The 12670-nt window shown below is 43.8% G+C and overlaps 1 protein-coding gene across 1 annotated transcript in view; it reads right to left on the bottom strand.

Annotated features, from left to right (window-relative positions):
• rims1a (regulating synaptic membrane exocytosis 1a) overlaps positions 1-12670 on the bottom strand; it is a 66198-nt gene that overhangs the window by 39649 nt on the left and 13879 nt on the right. The window contains exons 3-4 of the mRNA XM_030771500.1: positions 2971-3184; positions 171-182 (exon numbers count right to left, since the gene is read on the bottom strand). Of these exons, the coding sequence (XP_030627360.1) occupies positions 171-182; positions 2971-3184 (226 nt within the window). The remainder of the gene's footprint in view (positions 1-170; positions 183-2970; positions 3185-12670) is intronic.

Here is a 12670-nt window from a genome sequence, read left to right as displayed (position 1 = left end):
TAAAGGGTCTTCTTACAGAGTAGAATGATGTAAATTCCGAACACTTTTTAAATAATCTCTTATTCCATTCATCAATGTATCTTTCTCTTTTTTTTCATCTCTTTGCTCCATTCATAAGCAGTGAATTCAATATTCAGTGTATTTGAAAGAAAATATAGGACACTAACCACTTTGTCCTCCTTCTGCTCCAGTTTCAGGACAGCGGTGCAGAGACAGGGGGGTGGGGTGGGGGGTGGGGGGTGTTGTTGGAGGAGGGGTAGGAAATGGATGGAGAGAGAAAAAAAAGAAGGGAGGGTTCAGAAGTTTGGAAGAAAAGAAATTAAAGGAGAAAAGAGAAAAAAGCATATTAGTGAAGCCAAGGGCTTTAAAGCATAGCATGTCCATCAATAAGGGAGCTATTCATCCGTTAATACAATCTGGTAACACATTCCTCTCTAGTCACTAATCACAATGGGGCCACTGATATACTGCCACCCACAGGAGACTGTTAGGAGGTGCAGCTTTGTGATTACAGATTTCATAATCAGATTTATCATAAAATGACTCCCTATATGAACATAAAGGCTGTCAGTCTATGGGGCTGGTAGAACAAAAACACTAGATCACACCATCTTCAAACAGGCACTACCCCTGCTCCGTCTCTCTGACGACTTCAAATTCTCCATCAACGAAAGAACTTTGAAAAACCTGGCGGTTATGTCTGACCTCAGCCAAAATAACTGTACAGTGATGGACACCTCCCCATAATTTATCATTAAACGTCTGGCTGCACAAATTATTGGACATTATAGGACAAAAAAACAAGCACTTCTGCAAGCATGCATATCTTTTAGCAAACCCACAAATGTGTGTACATGCATGCACACATATATATATGCACCTACACACACACACACACACACACACAAAAACACATACTCACTCACATAGACATCAACACACACAAAAACACATAAACGTGTCAGTCAACAGTATCCAAGGAATTCATGTTTATTAGAGGCAGTGGCACAAGGCTTTGGATTTCATACATCCAGATCTACATCGATCTACATCTATAAGACAGAATATACACCTCAATGCCCCAGTTACAGTCCTGTCAGTCAGGCTGGGATGGAGAACGTCTCATCGCCATGGTTACTGTACTGTCTATAAGCCTGAGAGGGTATATATCCCATCGCCATAGTTACTGCACTGTCTGCTATACCTAGGGTATACATCTCATAACCACAGTTGCAGCACCATCTATTACACTCAGGGTATACGTCTCATCGCCATGGTTACCGCACTGTCTTTTAGACTGAGAGGGTATACATCTCATCGCCACGGTTACTGTACCATCTATTAGGCTAAGAGTGTATATGTCTAATCGTCAGACTTAATGTACTGTCTGGTATAGAATGAGAGGGTATGGAACTGACTGGCACAGTCATTGTGTCGTCTGTTATAGAATAAGAGGGTATACATCTCTGTGTCCAAATCCTCGGGCATCTAGCCACTCCATTATCAAAAGAGCCACTTTCATTAACAGCATATGCCAAGAGGCTGAGTGGAACAGAGAAATACTCATTTCAACAAAGCTAACCGCAGGGCTAAGGCTATCAATCCAGAACAGACCAAACCAAACATTACTTTCATCTTTCATTTGTGTTACTTTGCCCTTCCCTAACAGCAGCCCATCCTAAGAGCCGCCCTGCTGACCTGATAGCTCTACCTGGGCTTTTTAAGCCACTGTTATCGCAGTTCACATCCCCCAAAAAACACACCCTTCAAACTTTCACTCTGCTGGGTCTGAATATGCCATGAACAGAACGACAAACACACACACACACACACACACACATCACACACACAGGCACACACAGACACACACCATACATACACACACACTCTCTCTCTCTCTCACACACACACACACACACATTCACACACACATTCTGAGATCTGGTCTCTACTGGTTGTCTAGTTCAAGGCTCAGTCACTCCAGCCCTGCAGTCTTTATAGAAGAGCACTAATTAGTCCTCTGGTTTTGGTAACATAAGTTTCACAGAGGGATGGACAGAGGGGGCTGCAGGAAATGAAGGTAAATATCACGTACTGGGAGGGGGGCTCCCATTTCAGGTGCTCCCCTGCGCGTGGCCCCTCTGCCCCTGTCGAGTTGTCGCGCGAGATTGGACCTCCTGCAGCGGGGCGTGCGGTGACCCCCCAGCGGCCAGTGCAGTCATCTCCTCTCACTAATGCCTAATTAACCTTTCCCTGATCCACCGCATCCTCCCCTTTCAACTCCCTTCTCTCCCCCTCCTTCATTCTCCGTTCCTCTCTTTTCTCCTCTAAAGCCCCTTCCTCAATCCTCTCCTCATCCTGTCTTCTTCTCTCCTTTACGGTCTTTCATTTTTCTCTCTCTCTCTGCTTTACCTCTTTGTTTTTCTCCTTTCCTCCTATCCTCTTTTGTGCTGCTATCTTCTTCAGTCTATTAAAAGTCACTCCTAATCCAGCACCACCTTTCTGCAGTTGTTACGGATACTGCTGTACCACGGAAAGATCTTTGAAACCACACTGAGGAAGGAGTCACTCTTCTAATTGTGAACGATTGCGTTCTGACATACTGCCAGGGTGTAAACACATTAGGATAATAGGGTTTGCGTTCGACTGTCTGCAGGTCAGTTGGATGAACATCGTGCAATGAAGTGGGAGAGCGAAAAGATATACAGCCACAGGTACACAAGCGGGCAGACAGACAGGCAAGCCAAACACGCACGCACGCAGACAGACAGGGAAGCCAAACAGAAACAAAAAAGAAACAGACTTCCTCTTTATCAATCAAAGAGAAAGATGGACACACCATGCACCACTACGACAGGTGACAGACTTCGCCAAACAAATGGATACTTCTTTTGTATTCTGTGAGCGATGGTGTCTTACGAGCACCAGCGTAAGGGGCAGAGGTGGAAATGTGCGAGAGGAGCCACTCACATTGCTGGAGCGCAGAGAAACCCGTCCTCCGCAGCGGGCGCAGAACTTGGTCTGGCAGTAGGAGCAGATGTTTCCGCAGCCGTCTGCAAACTTGGTCTTGTGGCAGATGCCACAGGTGGGGGCGTCATCTTTCTGCTGACCCGGCTGCCGTCTCGTCGGGTCCTCACCGATCCGCCGAACCTGCTCCTTATAGTTGACAAACTGCTGGTGCAAACTGGAGAGGAGAGGAGAGGAGAGGAGAGGAGAGGAGAGGAGAGGAGAGGAGAGGAGAGGAGAGGAGAGGAGAGGAGAGGAGAGGAGAGGAATTTGTTTAAAAAAAAAGTTCAGTTGCACAGACTTTGACTAACTCACTCTGAGAATAAGAACTTAATGTCATCCAGCTTGCATGAGTGAGTTCGTGAGCTGATACATAAACAACAAGTTGGCAACAAACTGTATGTTCTCCACAGGTCCTCAGAACACTCTGTTAGACCTTTAAACATCCTGAAGTTCAACCCAACAAATCTTAGCATTTAGGTCTGGAATAGATCTGTCACATAATATTGCAGCTGTTGTTAACAGTGAGCTCTGACTGACTGGACAGTGAGTGAAGGAGCAGAGATTTCTCTATTCTAAGACAAGCGAGAACACTCAGAGATGATGGTGATAAGAACCATTAACACCCACACCCCGGCGTTTGTGTGGTTCTTTTATGCTGGAGTTGAGGGAAACACGATATTTAAGAGAACTGGGTTGAGACAAAAATCTCAAGCCAAAAATCAATAGAACATGGCGACTCTGCTAGATTGTGTTTTTCCCAGAGTTAGCAAGAGTAAAAGCTCACTCCCATAATGCATCCACTTTCTCCGTCTTCTGTGCCAGAAAAGGACTGGCTAGCCTCTCTCTTTCGGTCTCTCTCTCTCCCTCTCTCTCTCTCTGTCTCACTCTCTGTCTCTCTCCCTCGCTCTCTCTCTCTCTCTCTCTCTCTCTCTCTCTCTCTCTCTCACACACACACACACACACACACCCATCCACACATCACAAGCTCAAACACACAAACTCCTCTTCCTCGACCTCAGCCATCATAGACCTGCTCCTGTAAGAGAAAGTGAAAGTGAACACTGACTGGCTGCTGGCACACAGCAGCATGCTCCCTGTAAACACTAACAGTCAACCACTTCACATGGCAGCCCCCATAAAACGACCACAAAAAACCTCTCATTCGTCTGAACACATCTTAACACCATTCTGGACTCTTCCAATCAGGACGCAGCAAGCCAAACATCCTGATTTTCATACTTACAAGCACAATCATTACATGTTCATATGATTTTACTTACTGTGATGGCGTATTCCTCTTGGCCTTCTCTGCCATTGTAAAATTACCCACAGTAAGTAGAGACCTGACACAGACCGTAAGTGCAGTATGCATATGACGAGCCAAGACAGAGCCATAGTGCAGTGTCCCAGTGAGAGAAGGAGAGGTAGACCGATCATCACCACACCTCTCCCCCAGAGCTTCCCCCTCCTCTTGTGCACCCTACTGCTCTTGCTCTCCGCAGCATGGGCCACCAGCTAGCTCACACTATCCGTGCGAGCTAGGTCAAAGGTCAAAGGGCACCCTTACACCACAGAGAAAACCAGCTGCAAACCAAAAGAGGACTGGATTTCACAAGCCAACACTTACTTACTTTCTTTGTTATTTTGACCTCAGAAATGCATGTTCTTGTGATAATAATAATAATAATAACAACAACAACAACAACAACAACAACAACAATAATAATAATAATAATAATAATAATAATAATAATAATAATAATAATAATAAAAACTGACAGCAAAAGGACCATTCAGAGAACGATAGTCAAACAGATGTACTATATGACGTTCAGATCTGAGTACACGTTTTAATGAGCAGTGTAAAATAAACCAAATAGATAATTACAGCTGTGCACATACTTAAAGCTTAGCAATGCAATAGATGAGGAATAAACACGTAATTAAAACAAATCACAAACAAACAACTGATCTGAATCTGCGAAAGGACACGTGAAGGCGCTTTCGACTTTCTTGGGAAAATTATATTCTAGGGGAGCAGTGAGACACGCCGTAATTAAGACGGTACATAAAACTCCAATTCATAAATGAAACACAAGGTTATGCGAAAGTGAACCGTTGCTTCACTTTACCGGCGCAAAACCCCGGCTCTCCCAGTACACAGTTCTGTCTTTATTCTCGCTCTCTCTTTTTAACCAGGAATAAAAATAACCTTTTGTGAAATGCAAATCGCGCACAGTGTCTACAAGAAACGGCAAGCAACTCACAGAGGAATCCAGCATTAGCATAGAACTTGGTGTAATTAATGTATGCAGAAGGCCTAATTAGCGTGGTAAAGTGTGGGAAAGTGGTGGAGAGTCGGCGTAAAGACAAGCGGGATGAAACAGGCTTCGTAGCGCTCGCCCCCGCTCGACGACAGCTGGTCTCCGCGGCGACAGTCGCTCGCGCAAGGGAACTTCGTTTGCCTGTCCATCTCTTAACGAAAAAAACTGTCGTGATTACAGTTTTATTTGCGTTTGCTTTGACTTATTATCCAGAACAATCTGAATGTGTAAAACTAACGGACCAATCGCCTGAATTGGGTGCAGCCTAGACATCAGCGGCTTCAAGCATAGAGGGGGGGTCTTGTAATGCCCTCTCACTCGCGGACAATAATTGTTGTGAATGACTCAACGCTGGAGAGAACGAGTAGTCGGAATGTCAACTATTCGAGTAGTCAGGATGACCACTAATATTCATTTGAACTTAACTGCGGTGAGAGATGGCCTATATTTAAAAAAAATAAGCAGGTGGTAGTGTTTTGAATTTCCGTGTAAAAGTACGCTTTAGTATTTTCACGTAAGTCAGTAGCTCACGCGCTAATAGATCTTCAACGACACTAGCTCAAGCATTAAAGGTCAGAAGGCTTAAGAGTTGTTTACCACCAGGGTCTTAAATTTAACGTGTCCGTTGGGCGAAACTAAATGACGTGCTACGGTGGTTAAATCTTAAATCTGGCTAGTTTGTTTTGCTTTCTACCCTGGCACGTGTATCTATGAGCTGGGCTACTTTGCGGAGTCGAGTGCCATTTTATTTTAGAATTATTCGGGGAAATCCCTCTTTAAAGGTCATGCGTAAAGAATTGACTTCAGGGCGCCAGGAGCGAATAGGCTACCTATAAATGGTGTTTGGTATTTGTCTCCGTTTCCCTGCTATTTCCTTGCGTCCAGTCAGTGCCCCTCCCCCATCTCTCTGTCCTTCTCTCTCTCTCTCTCTCTCTCTCTCTCTCTGTCTCTGTCTCTTTGTCTCTTGCTCTTTCTCTCTTTATATTGCTGCGAGTGGTCTGTCGACTTGTCCTAGCGCGCTCTGTGCGTGACATTTGGCGCGTCATAGGGTGGGTATATCCGACAGATACCCTGATACGCATGGAACACCTAGACTTGGGACACCTAGACTATCACACTTAAGACATTTAAAATAACTCTTATCATTATTTTCTTCTTGTTAAGAACCTACTTGTAAAACACTGCACATTTAGATTATTTCAGTTTCCTTCTGTAATCGTATGTCAGTAGTTTTGGTCGCAGAAGGCACGTGCTGTTTTAACCTTTGTTTTCTCACAGCTTAGGCAAGAGTCACAAGCAATGCCAGGTCAGCAGATTCCTCTAGGACTTGTCTCCTTCAATTTTCCTTTCTTGGGGAGCCAGGTAAAATTTTTACTTAAAGACAGACGTAAATAACTTTGTACCCCGACCCCCCCCCCCCCCCCCCCCCCGCCCCAGCCTTTAATTAATAGTTCTTAACGTTTTCCCCAAAATAAAAGCTTGTTTAGGACTTAGTTTGTTTTTATACATTTGGCCAGTGGGTGTGGAGAAGATTTTGGGACTGGTGCATTGCCTTGTCCTGGATGATCTAAGGGTTAAAGGACCATTTTTACAGCACTAAGACAATGCTTTCTGTTTCATTATCCCTCTGTCATTGTTCTCAGCTGACAACAATAAAAAAAGAGGAGGAAAAAAAACGCAGCCCACCTCTGAGAGGCTGGTTGGCCTTTCTGAACTGAGTGCTCCACTGGGGTACATACTCTGTGTGCTCTTAGCTTGGACTCCAATACAACATTTGGCACTGCAGGTCCATCAGACCTCACATCACACGGCTCTGCAGGTCCATCAGACCTCATATCACACGGCTCTGCATCTCCATCAGACCTCATATCACACGGCTCTGCATCTCCATCAGACCTCAATCGCACAGAACTGCATCTCCATCAGACCTCATATCACACAGAACTGCATCTCCATCAGACCTCATATCACACAGAACTGCAGCTCCATCAGACCTCATATCACACGGCTCTGCAGCTCCATCAGACCTCATATCACACGGCTCAGCATCTCCATCAGACCTCATATCACACAGAACTGCATCTCCATCAGAGCTCATATCACACAGAACTGCATCTCCATCAGACCTCATATCACACAGAACTGCAGCTCCATCAGACCTCATATCACACAGAACTGCATCTCCATCAGACCTCACATCACACGGCTCTGCATCTCCATCACTCATATCACATGGCTCTGCATCTCCATCAGACCTCACATCACACAGAACTGCATCTCCATCAGACCTCATATCACACAGAACTGCAGCTCCATCAGACCTCATATCACACGGCTCTGCATCTCCATCAGACCTCATATCACACAGAACTGCATCTCCATCAGACCTCATATCACACAGAACTGCATCTCCATCAGACCTCATATCACACAGAACTGCATCTCCATCAGACCTCATATCACACAGAACTGCATCTCCATCAGAGCTCATATCACACGGCTCTGCATCTCCATCAGACCTCAGTCACACAGCACTGCATCTCCATCAGACCTCATATCACACGGCTCTGCATCTCCATCAGACCTCATATCACACGGCTCTGCATCTCCATCAGACCTCATATCACACGGCACTGCATCTCCATCAGACCTCAATCACACAGCACTGCATCTCCATCACTCATATCACACGGCTCTGCATCTCCATCAGACCTCATATCACACGGCTCTGCATCTCCATCAGACCTCATATCACACGGCTTTGCGATACGAGACCAAAAAACACCATCCGCTTACTCTGCACAGCCAAACAGTCAAGCAAAGACATCCAATTACAACTTTACCATCGCACAAGTTCCATTCAAATATTTAGACCTCAAAAATCAGCCTGTCTACAAAAGTCCTGTGTAAACTATTGAATTTCTTAGCAAAAAAAAAAAAAGAATAAAGAAAAAAGTCTATGATTCAAGTGTGTTGGACTATGGATTTTATGGGGATAACTATTTATTTATTACCAGAGGTTTCAGTTAGCTATTTATTTTGTAACATATTACTAAGTAAGCAAATCATTACCCAATCCACAATAAAAAAATCAATAACATTAAAAAAAACAAGTAGCTGTTATTGCTTCTAAAATAAGGTTGAATTCACCCCTTGAAGAGACTCTATAAGGCAAGTGAGTTTTGATTAATTGATGGAAACACTGAAGGTTAAAACTTATACAGAATGTTGGCCCAGATCAATACTGTCCTGTTACGTTCAGTGTGTGTGGGGAAGAGGAGAATTCTTAATGAAGAAATCCTCAGTTTTCATTCTGTTGGCTGTGGGCATTTATGGGCCTTTTTGAGTATGGCAGCAATTCATGTTTTGCATTTAGCTTGTGTTAAAATCTCTCCTTCAGCAGGACCCCTCCCCGTCAATCCACTCTGCTCTCAACTCTCCGCAGCGGAGAGGACTCTCTGACTAACGCCCAAGTCACATGACTCACCTTGTCGTCTGAAAATCGATGTTTGAAAGCAAATGGAAATTCATCAAATGACAACACGAAAAGTGTCAAGTGCATGGCAATTTGGAAATTAAGCCTCCTTTCAGAGAGGTGTAGCAATCTGAATGATTCACTTCCGTTAGATGAGGTTTTACAGTAAATAAGAATTCAAAAGAACAACAGCAACAACACAAAATTTTGCTGTTGTTTTTGTTGTTGTTGTTTTGCTGTTTATCATATTGCCAAACCTTACAGACTGCCAGCTTTTATATCCTTATCTTGACCAGTACAAACACACCAATTATTGAGAGTAGAGGCCGCTGAGAAACAAAAGAGAAAGAAAAGTAAAGAAAATTCCAGAATCTTAAACTCACGTTTTATGTTAGTGTTAGAATTGTGCAAAATTGCAAATTGCACCAGATCATGTGTTGTTTTTCTGTTATCTAAGTTGTGATGTTCTTTCACTTCTCCAATAAACTTTAACCCTCATTCTGTCTCTAATTACACAACAAATGTCCTAAGATGTGTCTCAGTTCTCCAAGATATTTATGCCTCCACACTCCTTAACATAAATGAACTACTCTAACTTTACGCAATGCCCATGCAGTGCTGGCTAGAAGAGGATGGGTTCCCACTTCTGAATCTTGGTTCCTCTCAATACTTCCTCTTATTTTTCACTGGGGGTCTGAGGTCTAAGATCTTGTAAAGGTGCTTTGTGACAATGTCTACTGTACATATAAAAATCTGAATTGAACTGAGTCACACTATGCTGTTCTATTTTCTCTCCATTACAATAAAACAGCCAAAGAAAAACAGCCAGAGAAAGAAAGGTTCAAGACAAATATACCCAGCAACTAAAACGAGACAATAATTTATACAGGTTACCAACTCAGGGAATTAAACTAAAGCTGCACTATTTTATGTGAAAGTAGCTGTCCGTCCCATTTTAAAGATTTTGTATAATTACTATGGATAAGAACAGTGCTAGCAATGGGAACTACATGGGCAGGTTTAGACTATACCAACAAAATCTCTGAGTTTTAATTCAAAGCAGGTATAACATTTTATCTAATCTCAAAGGGGGTTTGAAAAAAAAAAAAGATACTTCAAAAATCAGCAGGTGAATGTTATTTATTTCTTTTTTTATAAAAGTACCTGAGTGACAGGAATTAAAAAAAAAAAAAAAAAAATTTTTTTACAATTTTACATCCTTGTGCCTATAATAGAAAATAACGTCACAGAAGATGTTTTGGATCACATCTGTAGAAGCCAGATTTACTGTCTCAGATGAAGATTTTACATGGCATGGGCAAAACTCCCTTCGGTTCTCTTATATTCTCTCTCTCTCTCTCACTGTTTAAATATCCGGTCCTGACTGACTTCCAGAGAACCTGGGGTATGCTCTGAAGGCCAGGCTCTGGTCCCAGCCATCAGGGTGGCTTTGGTTTGGCTTGGCTCTCAGTGGCGGTACTGTAGTTCTACTCTGCCAGGCAGCCGGACTGGGCACACTGACCCGTTATGACGCTTTGTAGCACCATATGGTACCGCAGGCGTGTTGCAGGACCAGCGTGGCTATGGCCCCCATCCAGCGGAACTCCCCCGCGGAGACGAGCGTTCACATCTCCACCCCCCTCCAGCCCCACAGACCAGACATGTGGCAACGCCATGGTAACAGCTCATCCACAAGGCTCTGTGTCTTCCCTCACATCTCTCCATAGCTCTGTCTCCCCTGTGTCCTCCCCTCTTACCTGTCTAAAAACACCCGGAGCAATGAAATTCTCTCTCTCTCTCTCTCTCTCTCTCTCTCTCTCTCCTCTCCCCCCCTCTATCTCTATCTCTCTCTCTCTCTCTCCCCTCTCCCCCCCTCTCTCTCTCTCTCTCTCTCTCTCTCTCCTCCCCCCCCCCCCCTCTCTCTCTCTCTCTCTCTTCTCTCCCCCTCTCTCTCTCCCTCTCTCTCTCTCTCTCTCTCTCCCCTCTCCCCCTCTCTCTTCACCTTTTATCTCCGTTTCTTGAATCGACGTTAATGCTAATATCTATAGCATGAGAAAACTGCACAACCAACATCAAACAAACAATGTAGTATACCTGAGAGCAATGCAGTTTGTTGCTGTGTCTCTCAAAGTTATGCTACAATAAAATAAATGAATAAATCGATTTAAGCGTAAGAAGAGCTGAGCTCTGTCATGTAGGTCTCTCCATGAATATTTAACACAACAGAGAAGGATCATATTTCTATTATCATAACTAACACAACAGACAATAGTCATATTTCTGTTATCATAACAGAAGCATGATGTGATGGATTTAGTAAGGCACATGGCTGACAGGGTAACCACACATGTACACCTCCTCCATGTTAAATTAACAATTAGTTCTTTCAGCTTGTAGGTGTATTAAAAGTAAGAATGTAAGACCATACCAGATACACAGAGAGATGTGTCATATACATACATACATACATACATACATACATACACACACATATGTGTGTGTGTGTGTGTGTGTGTGTATGTATGTATGTATATATGTGTGTGTGTGTGTGTGTGTGTGTGTGTGTATATATGTATAAATATAGGGTGAGAGAGAGAGAGAGACTGAGAGGGAAGGGTCACACAATGCAGAGCAGTGAATACATCACATGATCAGAAAAAGAGAGAGAGGAAAAAGGAGACGTTGTGCGTGTCACGTGTGCGGTGGAAACCTCCCACAGGACAGGTAGAGAAAACAGAACGCACAGCAGTGTCCTCATTATGCCAAACTGGAGAAGCAGCAGATGAGTCTGGGGAGCATGGTTACTTCCTCCTCTCTCCCAGGGAGGACCACTCTTAAAGCTACAGCCTCACCACATCACATGCAGAGCGGAGTGTGGAGGGTCTCACCTCTTACTGTGTGAGAGTGGACATACATGTGCATTAGATCAAATTACATGTGATGCGCTGGAATTAACTACTGTTGTAGCTGACATAAAATGACCATATCCACGGTCTGGACCTCTAAAGCAGAGCGCTGTGAGTCAGTCTGATTGTTGAAATGAGGGTGTTTTGTTTTCCCAGGCTACGTCCTCCTAATTATGACAAAAAAAAAATTCAAACAAAACAGCAGTAAGCGTTGTGTGATGTGTTTCTAAATTAAAGTGGATAACTTAGTTAAGGTCCAGGAGAGGACTCAGTCAGTACTGAAAAAGCACCGAATGAGTGTGGACACACTAAAACTCCCCGTGGACAACGTAGCCCAGTGAATATTTAACACTGTGTTTTTTAAAATCACAGTTTGCTTCAGGATGCTCTATGACACTGTGTAGAGCGGTGAGCAGCTCTTAGAGAGGTCCTGAAGCCCTGTGACCCGTGGCCAAGTTTACGGTCAACTGTACAACAATATCAGGAGGGTTCCCAGGTACCAGATGTGTCAATGCATATCTACACTGATTACATCCTGTCTCTTTCATAAAGAATGGAACAAGACGGAAAGGATAAACTGTGAAAGTGAAAGCGTGACCAAGTCAGCTACAGAGAAATAGAAATCAGGAGAAAGAGAGAGAGAGAGAGAGAGAGAGAGAGAGACAGCACACTAAACATAGAAGCCACTTTGTTCTGTCAATGTGTAGCCCTGATAGACCAGACTCTCAATGAACAACAAACCCCACTGAAAATATTTCATAAACCTGTCATTTCTGTAAAAACCCCTCAGACACACTGCAGTCATTAGGGACATATAAGAGTTGACAGTGTCTATTTTTACACCACACTGAGACAGATAGACAGACAGGGAGAGAGAGATAGACAGGGAGAGAGAGAGAGAGAGAGAGAGAGAGAGAGAGTGAGAGTGAGAGAGAGAGAGAGAGAGAGAGAGAGAG

This window comes from Chanos chanos, chromosome 4 (assembly GCF_902362185.1).
Source record: "Chanos chanos chromosome 4, fChaCha1.1, whole genome shotgun sequence".
NCBI lineage: Eukaryota > Metazoa > Chordata > Actinopteri > Gonorynchiformes > Chanidae > Chanos > Chanos chanos.
Note: the sequence above shows the minus strand (reverse complement) of the source record. Positions and strands in the feature narration are given on the sequence as shown.